At 46.1% G+C, this 18,739-nt stretch overlaps 2 protein-coding genes across 8 annotated transcripts in view; one reads left to right on the forward strand and one right to left on the reverse strand.

The window, feature by feature from the left end:
* The window catches only part of WDR25 (WD repeat domain 25), a 137,956-nt gene extending 136,448 nt beyond the window's left edge, over positions 1-1,508 (reverse strand). For 2 of the 7 annotated variants that reach the window (XM_073241859.1, XM_073241855.1), the window contains exon 1: positions 1,083-1,384. In XM_073241859.1, coding sequence (XP_073097960.1) covers positions 1,083-1,123 — 41 coding nt within the window. In that variant the 5' untranslated portion in view covers positions 1,124-1,384. The other 5 variants (XM_017641014.3, XM_017641011.3, XM_017641015.3 and 2 more) reach the window with 5 other exon arrangements.
* Positions 1,507-18,739, forward strand: part of WARS1 (tryptophanyl-tRNA synthetase 1) — a 31,041-nt gene continuing 13,808 nt past the window's right edge. Inside the window, exons 1-5 of the mRNA XM_017641018.3 lie at positions 1,507-1,627; positions 2,345-2,649; positions 7,180-7,349; positions 12,328-12,541; positions 13,546-13,654. Coding sequence (XP_017496507.3) covers positions 7,236-7,349; positions 12,328-12,541; positions 13,546-13,654 — 437 coding nt within the window. The 5' untranslated portion in view covers positions 1,507-1,627; positions 2,345-2,649; positions 7,180-7,235. The remainder of the gene's footprint in view (positions 1,628-2,344; positions 2,650-7,179; positions 7,350-12,327; positions 12,542-13,545; positions 13,655-18,739) is intronic.

An 18,739-nucleotide genomic window follows, 5' to 3' on the forward strand; every position in this document is an offset into this window, starting at 1 on the left:
ACATCTCACCTGTCCCAGCTCCTGCCCACAGCACCTCCCACCACAGCATCCATTCCTTCCTGTCAAAGGGAACCCTCCAGTTCCCACCACCAGGGCACCCGGCCTTAGCCACTGAGATGGATTCCCACGCACCCAGTCACCCACGGTAATTGATTCACAAGAGGCAAATGGCCAGAATCAAAGACGAGGTCTATGGCAAAAGATCAGAGAGTAGTGGGATTGGGACCCATTAACTCTACTTCCTAAGGCAGCGAGGACTGAACGAATGCAAGAGGGTGGACAGAAGGGTTCCCAATACTATCTCCTTCATGTACAGTTCATTCAGTCATTCAACAAACACTGATGGAGCAATGGGCTCCTCACCAAAGGGCTCCTCCACATTAGCACCAGTAACACTTTAACAAGTGAGACAGTAACTAATGTCCTGCACTCACATGCCCACATGCCAGTGGGTAGAGAGAGACAATAATCAAGAGAAACAGACATGAGGTGGTGAGAAATCCCAAGGAGAAAAGTAAAACAGAGGAGACTAGGGCTGGCGGTGGACTTGGGGCTGCAGTTTTCCATAGAGTGGCTAAGGTAGGCCTAAGACAGAAAGTGACGTCTGAGTAATGCTCTGGAGGAAGTGAGAAAGCAGACATGGTGGAAGGCACTTAAGACTAAACCAACAAAATTAATCAACTGGGGAAAGGGAGAGAGGGGAGGCAGGGGTAACTCAAGGAAACAGGCAAATTAGAGGCGATTGGGAGCCATTGGTTAACAGCACAAACAGGGGGTAAATGCGTGCTGCCTTTTACGTTTCCAATGCAAAAGTCAAAAGAGGAGAATTTTTCATGTAAATAGATGGGTGATTCAACGAGGAAGAGGTACAGCTAGAAGAAAAGGTAAGTCAGTGAAATGAGGGTCCGGAAGGGGGCGTGGCACTGATAAATCAGCTCCGGGAGAGCAGGACTGTTTTGTGTTTTGTTCAGTTTAATCCCTAGCGTCTAGAAATATTGGTGAAATGAGCCTGGTAGTTGTGGCGCACAGAAACAATAAAAGAAATAGGGATATTCTCATTCAACATTTTCCTGATTACCTACTCTGTGCCAAGCCTTATGTTCGGTCTGGTGTGCACAGACATTAAACACAAAACACGGATCGTGCGCGGGAGGCCAGACTGACGAAGGCAACAAAGAAGATACGAGCAGAGGTGGGCATGGACGGGTGAATAGCGAGCTGTCAAGGGTGAGCGGTACGAGTGGTCCAGGGCACTGCGCGTCCATTAGGAACCGGGGATGAAGGGCTGGCGGGCGCCTGCGCAAGGCCGGTGCTGCGGGGCGCCGGGCGCTCAGGCCGCTGGGGGCGTTGCTGGGTCCCGAGACCCTCCCGCCCCCGGCCCGCGGCTCACCACACGCACCGGAAGCCCTCGGTCCTCCCGGAGGCCGTGTCCGGCCGGCACGCCTCAGCCCAGTCGCGTTCCGCTGGCGCAGGGGCCGCCAACCAATCAGCGGCTACCTCCTTCCTGGGCGATCATCCAATAATGGCGCAGCTAGGCCGGAAGTTGTTCCGGCCGGACGGCGTTTCCACGGACGCCCAAGAGGCAGCCGGTAGCGGAGCCGGCGGCGCTGATAGGCGTGCTGGGCTGGTGAGTGAGGGGATGGGGGAGGGAGGAAGGAGGGAGGCCGGGGCGGCGCCGGATAACCTGGGCGTCCCGGAGCGCCTGCACGCCAGGGTCTGGAATGCCCTTCTCAGGACCCTGCTCGCGGCCCGCTGGGTTCTGGCACCACGAGGTGCGCGGTGGCTGCCCGGCGCCCCTCGCCCCCTTCCTCCAAGCGCCAATCCCCCGGCCTGCTGCCTATCGCGCCGGCACCGACCCTTTGGTCTCCCGCCTCTTCCCTTCGCCCAGAGGGAGGCCCCCACTCCTAACGAGTCTCTGCCATGTACCAGAAGCTTTGCGCATACTATCGCACTTAGTCCCTTCCACGGTACTCAGGAGGCTTCTTTACGCCTGTTTCATAGATGAGGAAACCAAGGTGAAGTAGAGATACACTGTGACTTGTCCAGGGTTTCGAAACACATAAGTGCCCGAGCTGGGATTGAAACCCAGGTTTGTCTGACCGCAGAACTCATGATCCTTCCACTGTATTGCGCTGCCTCAGTGCACAGCTGGGGGGAATTTACAGTCCTACAGCCCACCTTTCTGCCCCCCCTCCCCCACGACTACACAACATTTACTTATGTTTACATCAGTTACCGATGCAGAGGGTAGGGAACAGGAAGAGGGTGGAGATGTTATATGGAGGTCAGCCTGAGATATGGGATGGCTGATGCAATGACTTGCTAATGGCTAGGTTCTCAACAGGGTTTCCCTGGTCTCCAGCCGGCCCCCACCCAACCCATCCCTGATTGGACAGTCTTTTCATCAACAAGGTTGGGCAAGAATCTTAAGTGTTTATGAGAAACCGGATAATTTCTAAGAAACCCCTACATGCAAGTAGCTGAAGAGCGAGATCAACGGGCTTGAAAAGAAGAGCCTTTTCCAAAAACGAAACTGAAAGAAAGAGGAGAAGACTATTAAAGAGGATCTTTGGCTGCACAGGGCAGTCTCAGCTACCCAGCTGCCCTGTGTGAGCAGTGACCACCTCTGCAGTGCCTCCCACAACCTGGGTATGTATTGCTATCTTTGCCAGACTCTGAGCTTATTCGTATTTTTTACCAGGTTTTTACCAAAGTGCTGGAAACCTTGGCTTAGGGGGTGAAGAGTTGTGTCTCTTAGGATCAGGGTGCTGTGCATTTTATTTCATCCCAGTGACCCAGAGTTCAGGTGATTCATGGCTTTCATAGGGAGTGGAGATACTGAATGAAGAGTTGCCTATGTGGATTCATAGCTTGACTTTCAGCGTCTTAGTGTTGTCTGTCATATTAATCTCTCCCTTGCCATTTAAGGTAATGTCTGTTTTATTATTTGGAGGGAAAAATAACCTTTCCTCCCAGTATTTTGGGAAAAGTGAACATGATCTGTTTCAGCCTTTAAAGTGTTAAAGAACTTATTGCTCTAAAGAAGTCATTTCTGTCTCCTTGACATCCACACTCTAGGGCAAGGATGTGAAGATGGTATCCCACCTCCTGGTGGTATTCCAAGCATTCAGAAACTCCTGAGCCACTTGCTCTCCCCAGCAACTCCACAATTGGCCCTCTTGGTGCCCTCTTTCCCCCAAATTACAAAATCAGTGTATTCTGATCTCATCTGGGAGATGATTTCACTATGGCCCAAGTCACTGTTGTGTTGTTCTGTTGAGTAGTTCTATAATTCTTTCCATTCCTCATCCCCAAACTGTGCAGTTTCTTCTAGGGTCTATTTTGCTCCTCCAGAGAAACGGAATCTTTCAGAATGAGCACACAATTCAGGTTCTTCAAAATGAGGAACTGAGAGGTAACTTTAAGAGCGATTTGGCTTTCCCTTCAAAGGTGTGGTCACTGTGAAGTGTGCACATTTGCCCTTTATACTCCCAGTACTCTTTTAAAGGAGATAATTATATCACAGATTATAGCTTGCTTTCTTTGTTTTAGATTGTAGTATTTGTTCAGTAGATAAAGTAACTTTCCTTAACAAAGACTGAAAGGGGAGGGGTGTGGGAGGGTGGGGAGGGAGAAGGGAATGGAGGGGTATTATGTTTGGTACAATAGTGTGGGGCGTCAAGGGGAAAACAGTGTAGCACAGAGAAGGCACATAGTCAATCTGTGGCATCTTACTACACTGATGGATAGTGACTGCAATGGGGTATGGGTGGGGACTTGATAATATGGGTAAATGTACTAACCACATTGTTTTTTCACGTGAAACCTTCGTAAGTGTATATCAATAACACCCTAATAAAAATTTTAAATAAATAAAAAACAAAGACTGAAAGCCTCATTTGCCATTTATGTGGTAAACACTTAAGACAATGGTTCTTAGCCTTTTGGCATCTCAGACCCTTTTGAAAAGTAATGAAACCTAGCTACTCTGCTTAGAATAGCACACATACCAATGTGTGTGCAACCTTGATGTAATTTGGGGTTCAGAACTCTAGGTTAAAAACTTCTGAAATTAAACGTAATTCTGGAATTTAGTTAAAGAAATAAATTAGGATGTTGGCTGGATGGGAGAAGAAAGGACATGTTCACGGTAAACGGGGTGATGGGTGGGTGCGCGAGGCGGGAGGTGCCCGTTCTGCCCCCTTGTCTCTGGTCACTCCTGGAGCGCCCACTCAGTAAGTTGCATCATGCACCCACATCTTACAAAACAAGATTTATAATGTGGACAGTTCCCTCTCAGTGAGCGGATGCCTTGAGATAATGAGAGTGGGGCAGCCTCCTCTGTTCGACAGCCAGATTAATTTCCTGAGTGCCTCTTCTTAAACGGGATTCTGATATTTAAAGATAGATGTTTTTCACTACAGCATAGACTCTAAATGCAGGACTTGTCTAGCTATTCCTCAACAGTGGCCTGCTCCATTGCAGGGGGAAAGGACTGTCCAGGGCTCTCCCAGTCATTCTACCCAGTACTTTCCTTAGGTATTGTTAAGGGTAATTTTAATCTGTACTTGATTTGGGTCCTACTCACAGACTTCAGAACTTTCCTTCTGCCACCTATCACCTTCTGTACTGGATACCACATTCTTGGAAGGACAGGGTAAACCAAAGGGAATTCTGAAAACAGTGGCTAGGATGGTGGGCAGTCTTAGCAATGGGGGAAGAAATCAGACTGGGGTGTGAGACCTGGTGATGGTACTGTGAGATCAGCCTGGTTCTTTCCAAATCTCAGAAGGCTCAGTGCAATGTCAGGACATTAAACAAGAGGCTGTCTGAAGTCCAGATGGGGGAAAAACTCAGACTGGAACAAGCACCTGCAAAGGTAGTGTACGAGGATATAAACCTTGGGGAGATTGAACCAGATTAAGAGATTCATTCACTCGGGAAATGTTTGCTGACAAGCTACTGTGTGCCAGAAACACATGAAGAAATAAAACCCAGTGCTTGCTTTCACTCTCTAATGGAGAAGACATGCATAGTTAAATGCAGTGTGAGCGCTCTAATAAGATCTGCAGCAGAATGCTCAGGGATCACCAAGGACAGGGACCAACTTGGCCTCTGCACCAACTGCACCAGAGGTTGCAGGAGCCGGGGAAGGCTTCCAAGAGGCAGCCTGCAGGCAGAGAAGGGTGTAGGGCACCCTGGGCAGGGGGAGCAGCTCGAATTCTGAGGGAGTCCATGATTGAGGGGCTTTATGTCACACCCTTGCTTTAGCTCCACTGGCTAAGTGGACCCTCAGAGAGCTGTTGTAAGTTCTTGAGCCATCAGTCCCTTGTCCACTAATGCAAAACACGTACTCAGCTTTGAACACTGGGAGAATTCTGAATCGTGTAAAGTATCTTGAGCATGTCGTCTGATCATTTGTGGCTAGAAGTGATTTCTATCACTTTGATTGTTACTTGATACATGCTCGAGTGTTCATCCTCTCCCATGCCAATCAGAAGGTTCTTCCACATTCCTTCTCTTTGTTGCAGGGCCTCCCTAAACTAAGCCTTGTTATCTAAAGCGGTTAACCTCGCCAGATTCTCCCTTTCTGGGAATTGAAGTGATTCTAAGCAGATAAACTGGCTGCTATCCCATCCTGGTTTTCAGTAATTGACTCGTATAAATTTGGGTTTAGTTAAAACTTAGATACTTTTTAAGCAAGTACTTAAATGAATAAATAAGAATAAATTACCTGTCAAAAGGTATGGGTTTGGTTCATAGAGTTACTAGAAAAAAATTTTAAATAATTAAACACAAGTCATTCCATTAACCTCTGCTGTGTGGCTGATGCTGTCCTCAACTATTTACCTGCATTCTCACCTTCAGTCCGTGCACCAGCCCTGCCAGTTAGTGTAAAATGTTAGCTAGTCCCATTTTACAACTGAAAGGCTGAGGCTCATTACGGCCAAGTAGTAACCTGTAGGTTAATGTTGGAGAGTGTAGGCTGTAGGGTCAAATTGCTTGAGTTTGTATCCCATCTCTACCACTAACTTGCTGTGCTATCCTGGACAAGTTTTTTAGCCTCTCTGTGCCTCAGTTTTCTCATCTGTAAAATGGAGATAACTGATCCATCTCACAGGATTGTTGCAAGGCTGAAGTGAATCAATACATATCAGGTGCTAAGAACAATACCAGGAGCAGAAGTGCTGGAAGTTAGCTGCTCTGGCGTAGCCCTGCTGTCGTGGTCATCCTCCTCATTCAAGGTGTATCAGCAAGTTAGAGACCAAGGTGGAATCCAGCTGAGCTCTGGAACCCTAACCAACAGTGCCCATAATGGAGTTGTATCTTGCTTTACAGTTTACAAATTGCTACCATGTTGCTTTGTCCTACTTCTTCTCATAAACAGCCTTTGAGGTAGGTGGAGAGGCACCCAAGGGTGCTACTTCACAGATGAGAAAGCTGACACTCAGGAAGAGAAAGTGACTGACTCAAGGGTGGTGACAGTGGCCCATCTCTGGCCCAAGGCAGCGCCAGAAGGCTTCCCTGTGCCCCACCTTTTGCACAGTTAATAACAAATAATGGCTAATAGAAGGTTCCAGGTATGCCTTCTTCAAAGGTTTGCAGTTAAATAAGGCAGCACGTTAAATATTGTTCTTAACTCATTTGGAACCCAGAATGGATAGGGCCCTGCCCCCCAGGCCTGCTCCTGAGAAGAGAGCAGCTGGCCACCGCCAGAGGAAGCCGCCTGCTCAGTAATTTGTGGGCTGTGGCTGCAAAGGCCCAGGACTTCATTCCCAGAGCAAGTAAGATAAAGAGTAAACAGCCATCTGCCAAGTGCTTTTGGCCCTGGTGAGCTTAGGTTTACCAAAGCGCGTTGGTGCTTGCTCCCTGAGCACACGCCTTCTTCCTGTGCCCGGGCGCGGGGTGAGGCGCGGGGCGGCAGCAGGTGCACACGGGGTCCTCGTTAGGAGGGTCCTCTGCAGGGCTGAAGTCCAGAAGGTGCAGCAATCCCTTTAGTTCTCGCCATTAACATTTGTTCTTCTCCACTTGTCCATGGCCCCAAATTGCTGCTATGTTTTTGTTCATGTTATTCTATCATTGTCCTTTATTATAACTCAACTCCAACCTTTTTAGAAAGACAAAGGACTAGATACCGCAGCAGCTTGATAATCAGCTTCCCCCACCTCTCCCCCACAGCTGTGTCTGGACCACTAAGCCAGTCTTGCTACGGTTGTGAACCTGGGTCCTGGGAAATGGCGGATGTGCCCAGCAGCGAGCAGGGATGTGCCTCCCCGCTGGAACTGTTCAACCGCATAGCTGCCCAAGGGGAGCTCGTGCGATCCCTCAAAGCTGGAACGGCGCCGAAGGTATGCAGTTTCGTTGGGTTCTGCACGCGTGCTTCCGAGCCACGTCTGGGGCAACGTTAGCCAGGAGCAGAGTGTTCCCAGGACTCTGCTCTTGAGTAGCCAGGGTATTTTGGCTATAATTTTCTATGTATTTTCTCCTTTTTCAGCATTATTGATGCACGTAGTCTGAAGAAAAGCCACTGTGAAATAGAGCAGTCACCCACCCTGCCTCTCCCCATTTCCTATTTCCAGAAACAAATATTTTCAATTATTTTAGCTGATTCTTTAGATAGGTACCCTCCATATCTCTCAAAGTCACGCTTAGTCCGTTGCTGCCTGCTGACTCTCAAGTCTGGAGCTCTCACTCTGGAGGGGGGAGAGGCAGCCCTCTCAGGAGCACTTCCCGGCCCCCCAGTGCCCGCATACGTCTCACAGTTGCGCTTTGGTCAGTGTCAGCCCTGAGGTAATTCCGACTGTAAACACTACCCACAGCCACCCAGTGGGTATAGAGTGAGTGCCTTTCCCTTGCTGCCTTGCAGGTGATACTTGTTTTAGTTTCCATTTGCCCGATGTCCTATGTACTAATGGCAGTGCGTCTCCAGGCCCCCCAGTTGGGTGACTCTCTCCTCAAGGCATTCCCACAGCCAGTCTGTCCGGTTCACCTTCTGCCTGCCTCACTCCAGACGCCGACTCCCCCTTTGCCCACCTTGGGATCTTCCCTCCCCGCCTACCAGGGCTTCCTGCCTGTACCTCTCTGTTGGGTCTGTTTCCTGGTCCTGTGTCTTGCTTCACCTTGGTTTACTCTATTTCTGTAATTCCAATAATTTCTGAAGAAATCAGTGCCAAGGAAATGATTTTTTAGGACCTGCATGTCTAGCAATATCTTTATTTCATCTGCTGTCTGGCTGAAAACGAGGTTGGGGGTAGACTTCCAGGATGGAAGGGATTTCCCCATGGGATTCCGAAGCCGCCGCTCCCTGTTCACTGGCTCCCAGCTGTGCTGTGCAGAGGCCAGGTACCCCCCGCCTGTATTTTTCCTCTGTGAACATTTGCTGCATCTTCTCTTTTTTCCAGTGTTCTGAAACTTCTTGGGATGGGTACTTAGCATTCCTTTCAGACTAGAAACTCATGACATTTAATGCTCGGAAATTTTATTTTTTCTTTGATTTCTTCTCTCCTGATGGATTCCTTTATTCAGAAACTGGTCCTCTGATTTTACTTTTTTACTTCTGCTTTCCATGTCCCTTTCTTTCTGTTCTTCTTTCGGGTATACTGCCTCAGCGTCTCCCCTCCTGTTGTTTCTCATTTATCCTATCATTTTCCGTTATCAGGAGCTCACCGGATCTCTGAGTGTCCTTTCTTCTTAGCACCTGTTCCATAGGCGTCTCTGAGATCCTGGTGATCATTTCCCTGATGTCCTCCACTCCCTTTACAAACTCAGTTTCCCCCAAGTTAATTTTTTTTCCTCTGCCTTCATATTAAAGGCAATCCTCAAGTGCTTGGTGATACTTGGCATTTAACTCATATTTGAGAGGGGGGCATGAAAAGCTGGTTGCAAGCTCTGACCTGCTGGAAGAGCTTATTAGCACAGGCTTCCCTTCCCTGGAAAGTGACCAGACTGCTCCCCTCTGTCATGAAATCTTCAGTGTCAGGGTCTTCACATCTCTTCTTAGAGCCCAGTAGCCCAGTAGGATACCCAGAGAGCCCTCCCCCGTCTGCTCTCCAGAGGGTCCAGGTCTGGCTGCTAGTGCTGTGCAGCTGAGTGGGACAGAGAAGCTGGGCTCTGTGACTTCAGTGAAGCTCCCTGTTCAGTGGGCTGCCCCCGCTGTGCACAGTGCCCCCAGTCTAGACACGTTTATCTCTTCCTCACTGACACTAAGCCTCAGATGGGGACAGGGTTGCACACACCAGCTGTGGGAGAGAGTGGGGTGGAAATCTTATCAGCTGGTTCTTCAGCAGACATGCACCGGTGCTCCTGTTTTTGTAAACCCATTCTGATCCTCACTACATTAAATAAGTACCAGGGGCCACAAATACCTGAGCCTCAGGGATTCTGCAGCCACACTCAGTTCAGTTGCTGCCAGCATTTCCGCGGCACCCTAGCATCTGTTCTCATGTGCCCAGGCGGTCACCAGTCACCCGTGAGCTTTCCAGCTTCTGACCTCTTGTTGCTCCACTTCTTCCTTTGTCCCCATGGGGTTGTGCCTTTTCTGCAGGCCTCTGCTGGTATTGCATAGGTTCCAGAAGAATCATCCATTCAGTCTACACCCTGAATCGGCATGGAGGCCCTTCCTTTCCTTATAAAATGCCTCCACTCTCAGGTCACCACTTCATCTCCACGACATCTCGTCTGTCACTTCCAGCCCCTGCTGTCTTCTCAAAAATCTCATCCTGTGCTCCCACTAGATAGCATCAACCATCTCACACTCACCTCACTAGTTTACAGTGACTCTGAACCCCAAATAAGTTATTACATTTCAAAAGAAATAGATAGTACTGAAAGGAATGATGTCCAAAAAAGGAGTTGATTATTCATAGAAAGAGGTTTGCCCACCACGTACGGGTCAATGGATGAGGCTGAATTGTTTTTTTAAAATCTATAATAAATAAAGGGCCCGAAAGTTGATCATTCATTCTTTAGACCCATTTTGGAAATTTGACAGTGATATTTTTGTCATTAATATTAAATTTGAATAACATTTAATGAATGTTTTTAGCAAGCAGTTTTTAGTGACTGCAGTTATATTCCTTATTAAAGTAGCACTAAACACAGTTCAGGGTCATTTTTGCAAGTGCGTTCTCTGGCTTATGCAATCCGTTGACAACAAGATAGATCAGGTATTGCATGAGGAAACCAGAGCTAACTGATGAAAATTCAGAAGGAAATTTGTATCTGACCCTGAAATATATTGTAATAGGAGCACCTGTTATTTTAGAAATGCACTTTCAACAAAATAGTTGAGCCACTTCCGGCGCACCAGTACAATGAGGGCACCATGGGCTTCTTTCAGTCCTACCATCTCTGCCACCTGTCTGGACCATAGTCCTCAACATTCTTTTCTGCTTCGTGTACCAAGGGAATAAGACCCACTCTTTCAGTAACAATAGCTCACTAAAGCAGGGAGTCTCCTGGGGGCTAGGTCAGAATCTGGGGTCTCTGGGGAAGAGACAGTGGCTGAAGGCATGTACAGTTTGAGCAGAACACTGGATCATAGGGGTTAAGATAGAGATCAAAGCTTCTTTTAGTTAGTAAATGTTTTAAATTGGAGATACTGTTCATTCAGAAAAGCATGGAGATCATAAGCAGGCAGTCACTGAATTTTCACACAATGACCACACCTATGTAACCACCGAAATCAAGACACAGCACAGCATAACCCAGAAGCCAGCCTCAGGCCCTCCGTCACTGCCTCCTCCCTCCCCCTGGACTCCTCCACCATGGATGGTTCTGCCTGTGTTGGAACTTTGTATAATCAGGCAGTATATGTAGTCTCTTGTGTCTGTTTTTTTTTTTTTTTTTTCAGAACATCAGCCTTTAAATTCTGTTTCAGTGTTCTGGTCCATGTTAGATTGGGAACAAGACAACAAGCCAAGCAAGCCTGCTTGTCTATTCCAGTCCAGTCCAGAGGACACACTCCTCCAGCAGGGACGCTGGTTAAATGCTTGACTTTTAAGGACCCTGCCAGTTGCAAGCAGATGGAGTATGAAATGTTGCCACAGCCCGTGGTGAAAGGGTGCTGACTGAAGTGTCCTCCAAAGCGAGCAGTTCTTCCCAGAGATACGTGAAAGTCATGCTTGCTAAGCATTTATTTTGTTGCAAGCCCTGGGCTGAGGCACTGCAGAAAGAGACGAGCCAAACACACCCATCTAAGCCACAGAAATGTCTGTCTCTTGTGTGAGATGTGTCCATGAGGTTACTGATTCCACAATCCTAATTTATTTTGGTAACAACTTCCAGGTAGTTTCAGAGTTTGAAACACAGATCTGTGTCTGCACAGTCAGCCCACACTGGCTGTCCTCGGTGGCCCGGGTGGTGCACCTGTCCGAGAACTTCTCCCCAAACAGACATTGGTGTTGCAGTGTTTCTCCACTAGGAGACCCAGTTTACAGCGCATTTTGTATAAGCTCTAAATGGAAATGTTTGTATTTCTCTCAGCAAGCCGATCAGACGGTGGATAGTCTTTGTGATCTAGTCCAGCAAGACCAATTAGGGCAGTCGAGCTTCAGGGCATCACATGACTAATCTGCTTAATTAGTCTGCTCTTTTAAATACCTAGCCTCCAGGTGGTTAGTAGGGGCTCCTGGAGGAGGAGGTCTTTAATAGATTTCCAGAGGACCCAAGGATACACTTTATATTTGTTTTTCTTGGGCTTATTTTGAAACACTCAACAAGCAAACTTGAGAAGCTTGGTCAGACTCCCCAACAGGGAGTAGTGTAACTATTTCCCAGTGCGTCCCTCCCTAATTCATCACCAAAAGCCCATAACTTCTCCCTGCCTTATCTGTGTTTATGATGCCTATTTGAGTCGCTGTTCCTGTCCTTGGTGGCATCGCTGTTTCCATGAATACTCTTCTCAACCTGTGTGGAGTGTAAAACAAGCCCCGGTGTAGATCTCAGTATTCTCGACTGAGGGGCCTGTCGCATGCATTCTCTGGCAGCAGCCATGTTAGAGAAGTCTCTGCGTATTTACTCTGTCTCAAGCAACAGTGTATATTATGTCACTGTGTTTATGCCACAATGTTTGTGGTAGTAACTCGTAGCACTAGAACAACATGAAAATAAGATACATTTCTGTCCCTGGGAAGCTCCTTCACTCCTGAGTCTCACGGTCTTCAGCTGGAAGAGGACAGTGATAGGGAACCTGTGCACAGGGTGATGGTACCAAACGAAGCAGCTGTGTGAGAGCCCTCAGCACACTGCCTGCCACAGAGCAGCCATGACAGTCAGCAGATGTAAGCTCTTACTATTTTTAGCTTTCATCCTATTTCCTTTATTCAGGATGAAGTTGATTCCGCAGTGAAAACGTTGTTGTCCTTAAAAATGAGCTACAGAGCTGCCATGGGGGAGGACTACAAGGCCGACTGCCCTCCAGGGAACCCGGCACTGGAGTGTAACAGTGGCCTGGGTGCCACAGAAGCCGAAGAGGATTTTGTGGACCCATGGACAGTACAGACGAGCAGTGCAAAAGGCATTGATTATGACAAGCTCATTGGTATGTCCTGGGGAAAGCCCAGCTCCTAGAAGTGACCCCACTGAATGAATCCCATTGGTGTTCTTTTTAATTGGAGTTAATCATGATCCAGTCAAGCTTCAATGCTAAGGAAAAAAATTGATCCTAAAATCTTCTGGTGGTACGTTATATTCCCAAATAATCACTTTTAACTAAAATAACCATGGAGAACTTATTTCAAAATAATCGATAGCAGACAGTTTAGTAGGTTTTTCCTTTTTTGAGCACATCAGAAATTAGGAAAGGGCTGTCTAAGTGGGTGTCTCTGCAGCCACTCAAACTGTTTTTCACCTAGAGGTTACAAGTCAGCCATAGATTACTTAAATTTCTCCTCCCATGAATTAATTATGAGGCTAAAAAGCTGGAAGTCAGCTTAAGAAGGGTGACTTCTCGGAGGGGGCAGGTTGTCATGGCCAAGCCCTTCCTCTCAGGGCTTCCTGCTGAGAAAGTCCTTACTCTGAGATCATTGATGAGCATCAAAGCAGAAACAGGATTAAAATGTATTAATCTAAGTTTTTAATCTAAGCCATTTCCCATGATTTAAATATATTCTATCCGTGAGGGAAAATTCACTTGAAGACAGATGTTAATTTGGTTCAAAAATTAAAGAATGTTAAAATTATGGTTGTCACTGTACATAAATTATACCTGACTAAGCAGCTATGTGGGTGTCGGAAGTTGCTAGCTAGACCACATTCTGGACATGTTTGCCCTCAAAATCCAGTCCAGCACAAAACGGCGTTTTATCCTGTAATATGTTTCCTGTTTTGCTGGTTGTGATCTCAGTGGCCACTGAGTTCACAGGTAATCTGAGACACATTTGACTTTGTGTTGGGGGAAAGGACCAGGGACAAAAGGCCCAAGAGGCTTCAGTTCACTGCGAGTGTGCGTGGGTCGCTGGTTCTTCCCCTCCCTTTCGGGTGATACCTGATTACCAAACCCCATCACCTAACACAGTCTTCTCTTCTTTCCCAATTTTATTCCAGTTCGGTTCGGAAGCAGTAAAATTGACAAAGAACTGATAAGCCGGATAGAGCGGGCCATTGGCCAGAAGCCGCACCGCTTCCTGCGCAGGGGCATCTTCTTCTCACACAGGTCGGGGGTTCTCTTCCTCTTCTTTTAATTCAAAAAGAGATTGGGGCGCTGTTCCCTCAGCTGCCGGCACCACAGGAAGGCGGGGGCCAGTTGTCAGAGGCCCGGCTCCCCTGAGGGTCCGTGCCCTCGCTTCACCAACTGGTGAACGGCCAGCTCACACAGTGCAGGTGGGCTGCACAGCAGAGCAGAATCATGCCAGGTTTACAGGCTGTAAACTGTAAAATGTCATGAAGACGGGGGAGATGAGTATGTCCGACCAACACCTTTCCCACGCGATAAGCAGCTGACTTCCTGAAATTGTGTGCTCCTTTCCTCCTATTGTACGGCCTGCTCATAAATAATACCAAAAGAGAAACCAGGAGGGTACATGGGACGGGATTTCCCTCCCTTAGACCATAAATTCCAGGCAGATAACATCAGAAAATGGTCCTGTTCCAGCAGGGTGCCTGCCTCTCCACCCAACCCTTCAGCTTGGGACCAGCCCGTTTCAAGGCCGTGTTCATGGAATTTGTGATCCGACGTAGGGTTGTTCTGTTCTGCTCGTACTTCACGGTCACCGGACAGCACGCAGAGGGCGAAACTCCGCAGTCTTCCCAGGCACTTCAAATTCTGTGTGCAGGAAGCTCTTTCTGGACAGAATATAATCAAAGCTTTTTCTTTTTCACGTATACAATTCAGTGGTTTTTAGGGTATTCACAGGGTTGTGCGGCCACCACCACTATCTCCTTCCGGAGCGTTTTGGTGGCCCCAGAGAGAAACCCCACCCCCAGGAGCGGACCCCCCCACTCCTCCCCCACCGTTGCTCTGCTCTCTGGGTCTATGGATTTGTCTCTTCTGCACTTTTCATATAAACAGACTCATACACCGTGTGACCTTTTGTGTCGGCTTCTTTCACACAGCAGCATGTTTCCAAGGTTCCTCCACGTTGTAGCTCATGTCCTTCATTCCTTTTTATGCCTGAACAATATTCCATTGAATGGATAGACTCCGCGTTCTGCCTGTCATTCACCAGCTGATGGACGTTGGGTTATTTTCACTTTTTGTTTATGAATAATGCTGCTCTGAACATATGTACACGTGTTTTTATGTGGGCATACATTTTCAGTTCTCTTGGGTGTATTCATGGGAATAGAATTGCTGGGTCATAAGGTAACTCTTTAACTTTCTAAGGGACTGACTAGCTATTCCTTGGTGCCCGCATTATTTTGCATTCCCACCGGCAATATGCAAACAAGTTTCTCTACATGCTCGCCAACTTGTATTATTTCCTTTTCTGTTTGTTTTATATAGCCGTGCTAATAGGTATGAAGTAGTATTTCCCTGTGGTTTTTATTTGTATTTCCCTAATGACTTATGGTGTTGAACACCTCTTAATGCGCTTACTGGCTATTTTTATATATTCTTTGGTGTCCTGATCCTTTGCCCACTTTTTAATCAGGTTATTTATTTTTTTATTATTAAGTTATAATAGTTCTTTATATATTCTGGGTACTAGTTTTTTATCAAATAGATGATTTGCAAATTTTGATAAAATCCAGTTAATTTTTTTCTTTGGTTGCTTGTGCTTTTGGTATCATATCCCAGAAACCATTGCCTAATCCAAAGTCATGAAGATTTATACCTGTTTTCCTCCAAGAGTTGTATATGGTTTTCATTCTTGCAGATAGGTCTCTGATCCATTTTTTGAGTTAATTTTTGTATTTGTGTGAGGTAGGATCTAACTTCATTCTTTTGCATGTGGAAATCCTCTTCTCCCAACACCATTTTTTGAAGACTATTCTTTCTCTACTGAATTTTCTTGGAACCCTTGTTGAAAATCAGTTGACCATATATTTAAGGGTTTATAAAATATATTACACAGTCTTGATTACTGTGGCTTTGTTTATGGTAAGTTTTGACATTGGAAAGTGTGAGTCCTCCAACTTTGTTCTTCTTTGCAAGATTATTTTGGTTGGTCTAGGTCCTTTGCATTTCCAAATTAATTTTAGGATCAGCTTCCCAATTTCTGCAAAAGAGGCAGCGAGGATTTTACTAGGGATTGCACTGAATCTGTAGATCAGTTTGGGGAATATTGCATCTTAAAGCAGGAAGTCTTCCGGATCCGTGCGCGTTGAATGTCTTTTGCTCACTTAGGTCTTCAGTTTCTTTCAGCAATGTTTTGTAATTTTCAGTGTACAGGTCCTGTGCTTCTATTGTTAGATTTATTCTTAAGGTTTATTGTTTTTGATGCTGATGTAAGTAGCATTTTCTTAATTTCATTTTCAGGTTGTTCATTGCTACTTTTGAAGGAAAAACACACTCCTGTGTGTGTCCTCTGTTCTCAATACTCTACTGCAATACTACTTCACCTCTGATACCAGATACGTGGCTTTCCACGTATCAAGCAATTCTGCAACACCAGCTGGAGAGCCTATAATTTAACTCAATTCTGACCCTATCTCCCCTAGAGAGCTTTGCCCACTCCAGTACCAAAGGACTTTCCCGGCCCTACTGCAGATGCCAGCCACAAGTCCATATTGTTACCTGTGCTCCTGACTGACCAGCTATAGATCAGAGAGTCCCACACACCCCTCCCGGGTCTCAGTGAATTTGCTAGAGCAGCTCACAGCTCAGGAAAACAGTTTACTCACTAAAATTACCCATTTATAATAAAAGGATATAACTCAGGAACCACAGGTGGAAGCGATTCATAGGGCCATGTGTGTGGGAAGGGTTGTGGAACGGCTGTACTCCCTCTGAGCACAGTCTCCTAAATCTCCATGTGATCACCAAGCAGAAGCTCTTCAAACGGTTTCCTTTTGGGATTTTTTGGAGGCTTCGTACGTAGGCGTGGCTGATGGAGTTATTGGCCATTCTGTGATCAGGACCATTCTCCAGACCCTCCCCTGAGGGGCAGGAGGCTGAAGTTCCTATCTTCTAATCAGGGTTGGTTCCCCTGGCAACCGTCCTTAGGTGACCCAGGGGCTTTCCGAAAGTCGCCTTATTAACATAAACTCTGGTGCGGCCGAAAGGGACTTTGTTATATAAATAACAAATACACCCATTTCATCTTTGTGACCGTCATCACTTAGGAAATTCCCTGGATTTTAGCAGCTCTGTGCCAGAAATATGGAAAAAGACCAAATGTGTATTTCTTATTATAAATCCCAACATCACAGTTCTATATAGAAATACAACTGATGTTTTGCTTGCTGATCTTACATCCTGCAGTTTTGATGAATGTATTTGCTCTACTAGTTTGGTGGGTTTGTTTGTTTTGGGGGGATCTTCTTTAGGATTCTATAGAATTTTCTATACATAGAATTATGTCACCTGCAAATAAAGATAATTTTACTTTTTCTTTTCTAATTTGGGTTTCTTTTTCTTGCCTAATTGCTCTGCCTGGGACTTCTAGTACAATGTTGAATAGGAGTGGTGAAAGTGGGTGTCCTTGTCTTATTCCTGATCTTACAGAAAAACTTTTCATTCTTTTACCATTAACAGTGGGTTTTTCATAAATGCCTTTCATCATCATTTTAGGGAAGTTTCCTTCTGTTTTTAGCTTGTTGAGTACTTTTATCATGAAAGGACGTTGAATTTTGTCAAATCCCTTTTCTGCCTCTAGTGAGGGGATCATGTGGATTTAATCCTCTGTTCTGTTGCTGTGGTGTGTCACATTGATGCATTTCTGTATGTCGAATCAGGTTTGCATTCCCTGGACAAATCACAACTGCTCGTGCTGTCCAGTCCTTTTTATACACTGCTGGATTTGGTCCGTGAGTAGTTGAGGATGTTTGCATCTGTATTCATAAGGGATATTGGTCTATAGTTTTCTGTTGATGTCTTCACCTGCTGTGGGTATCAGGATAAAACTGGACTATGAATGAGTTTGGAAGTATTCCTTCTTCAGTTTTTTTTGGATGAGTTTGTGAAACGTTGTCTTTCAGATGTTTGATAGAATTCACCATGAAGCCATCTGACCCTGGGTTTTCCTTTGTGGGTCATTTTTTTTATCATATTCAATTTCTTTGTTTGTTATAGATTTGTTTGGATTTTGTTTCTTCTTGAGTAATGTTTGGTAGTTTGTTACTCACTAGGAATCCATCTGTTTCATCAAGATTGTCTAATTTGTTAACATACAATTGTTCATAGTGTTCCCTTATAATTTTTTTATTTCTGTAAGGTCAGTAGTAATGTCTCTTCTTTCATGCCTGATTTTGGTCATTTGCATCTTCATGTTTTTTTAGCTCAAAGTTTATGGTTCTGTTGATCTTAAGTCAAATTTTTTATCTTAGCATTTCTCACTTATTTTATTTACTTCAGTATAGTAATCCTGTATTCTCTTGGCTGAGGGAAGCATGAGACTTGAAGCCTTTGGCCTTTCTCAAATTTGAGAATGTCCGTATGTCTAATTTTATCACCTGTGCAGTAGATGATTAGAGGAGCTCTTCCACGCACTGTGGAGCCACCAGCCCGGGGCAGTGACAGGGCTCCCTCACCTGCTGAAACCGCCCTCACAAAGCTGAGCGCATAGTGCGAGCCGCAGTCCATTCCCTGCACCCCTCAGGAGAGCCCCGCCCGGACAGCACACAGTAGTTCCCGGGGGCTTCCCACACAGGCATCAAGAGCAGTTCAGGTGACAGCTACATTTTTCCTTTCTGTAAACCCGTAATGTTCAATTTGATTATTGTGAGGGCTAAAGGAGGACTCCTTTCTTCCAAAATTAATTTTTTATTCTTTGCTTATTTCAGAAGCAGTGTGTAATCATTCCCGGAATGCGGGGGAGGCGCGGGATTCAAAATAAGCAGAAAGAAATAGAATTCCCCCTATCAGCCCAAAAATGAGCACTGTTAACCCTTGGCTTGGGCCTAAGGAGAAGTCACTTTTAGAATACTATTAAGCAGATTCTCCTATCCAGGCCTCTGGAAAAAGTAACTGTCCCTCTTTTATTTGGGGACACTCTGCCCCAAACAAAGAACAGTCACACTCTAGGGTAGTGGTTTCACACCCTGCCAAATGCAAATGTTACAATCCCTGGGGCAGCTTTTAAAAACACAGATTCCCAGACAGCACCCTGGACCCACTGAACCAGCATTTCTGGAAGTG

The sequence above is a fragment of the Manis javanica genome, chromosome 8 (genome assembly GCF_040802235.1).
Source record: "Manis javanica isolate MJ-LG chromosome 8, MJ_LKY, whole genome shotgun sequence".
Classification (NCBI taxonomy): Eukaryota; Metazoa; Chordata; class Mammalia; order Pholidota; family Manidae; genus Manis; species Manis javanica.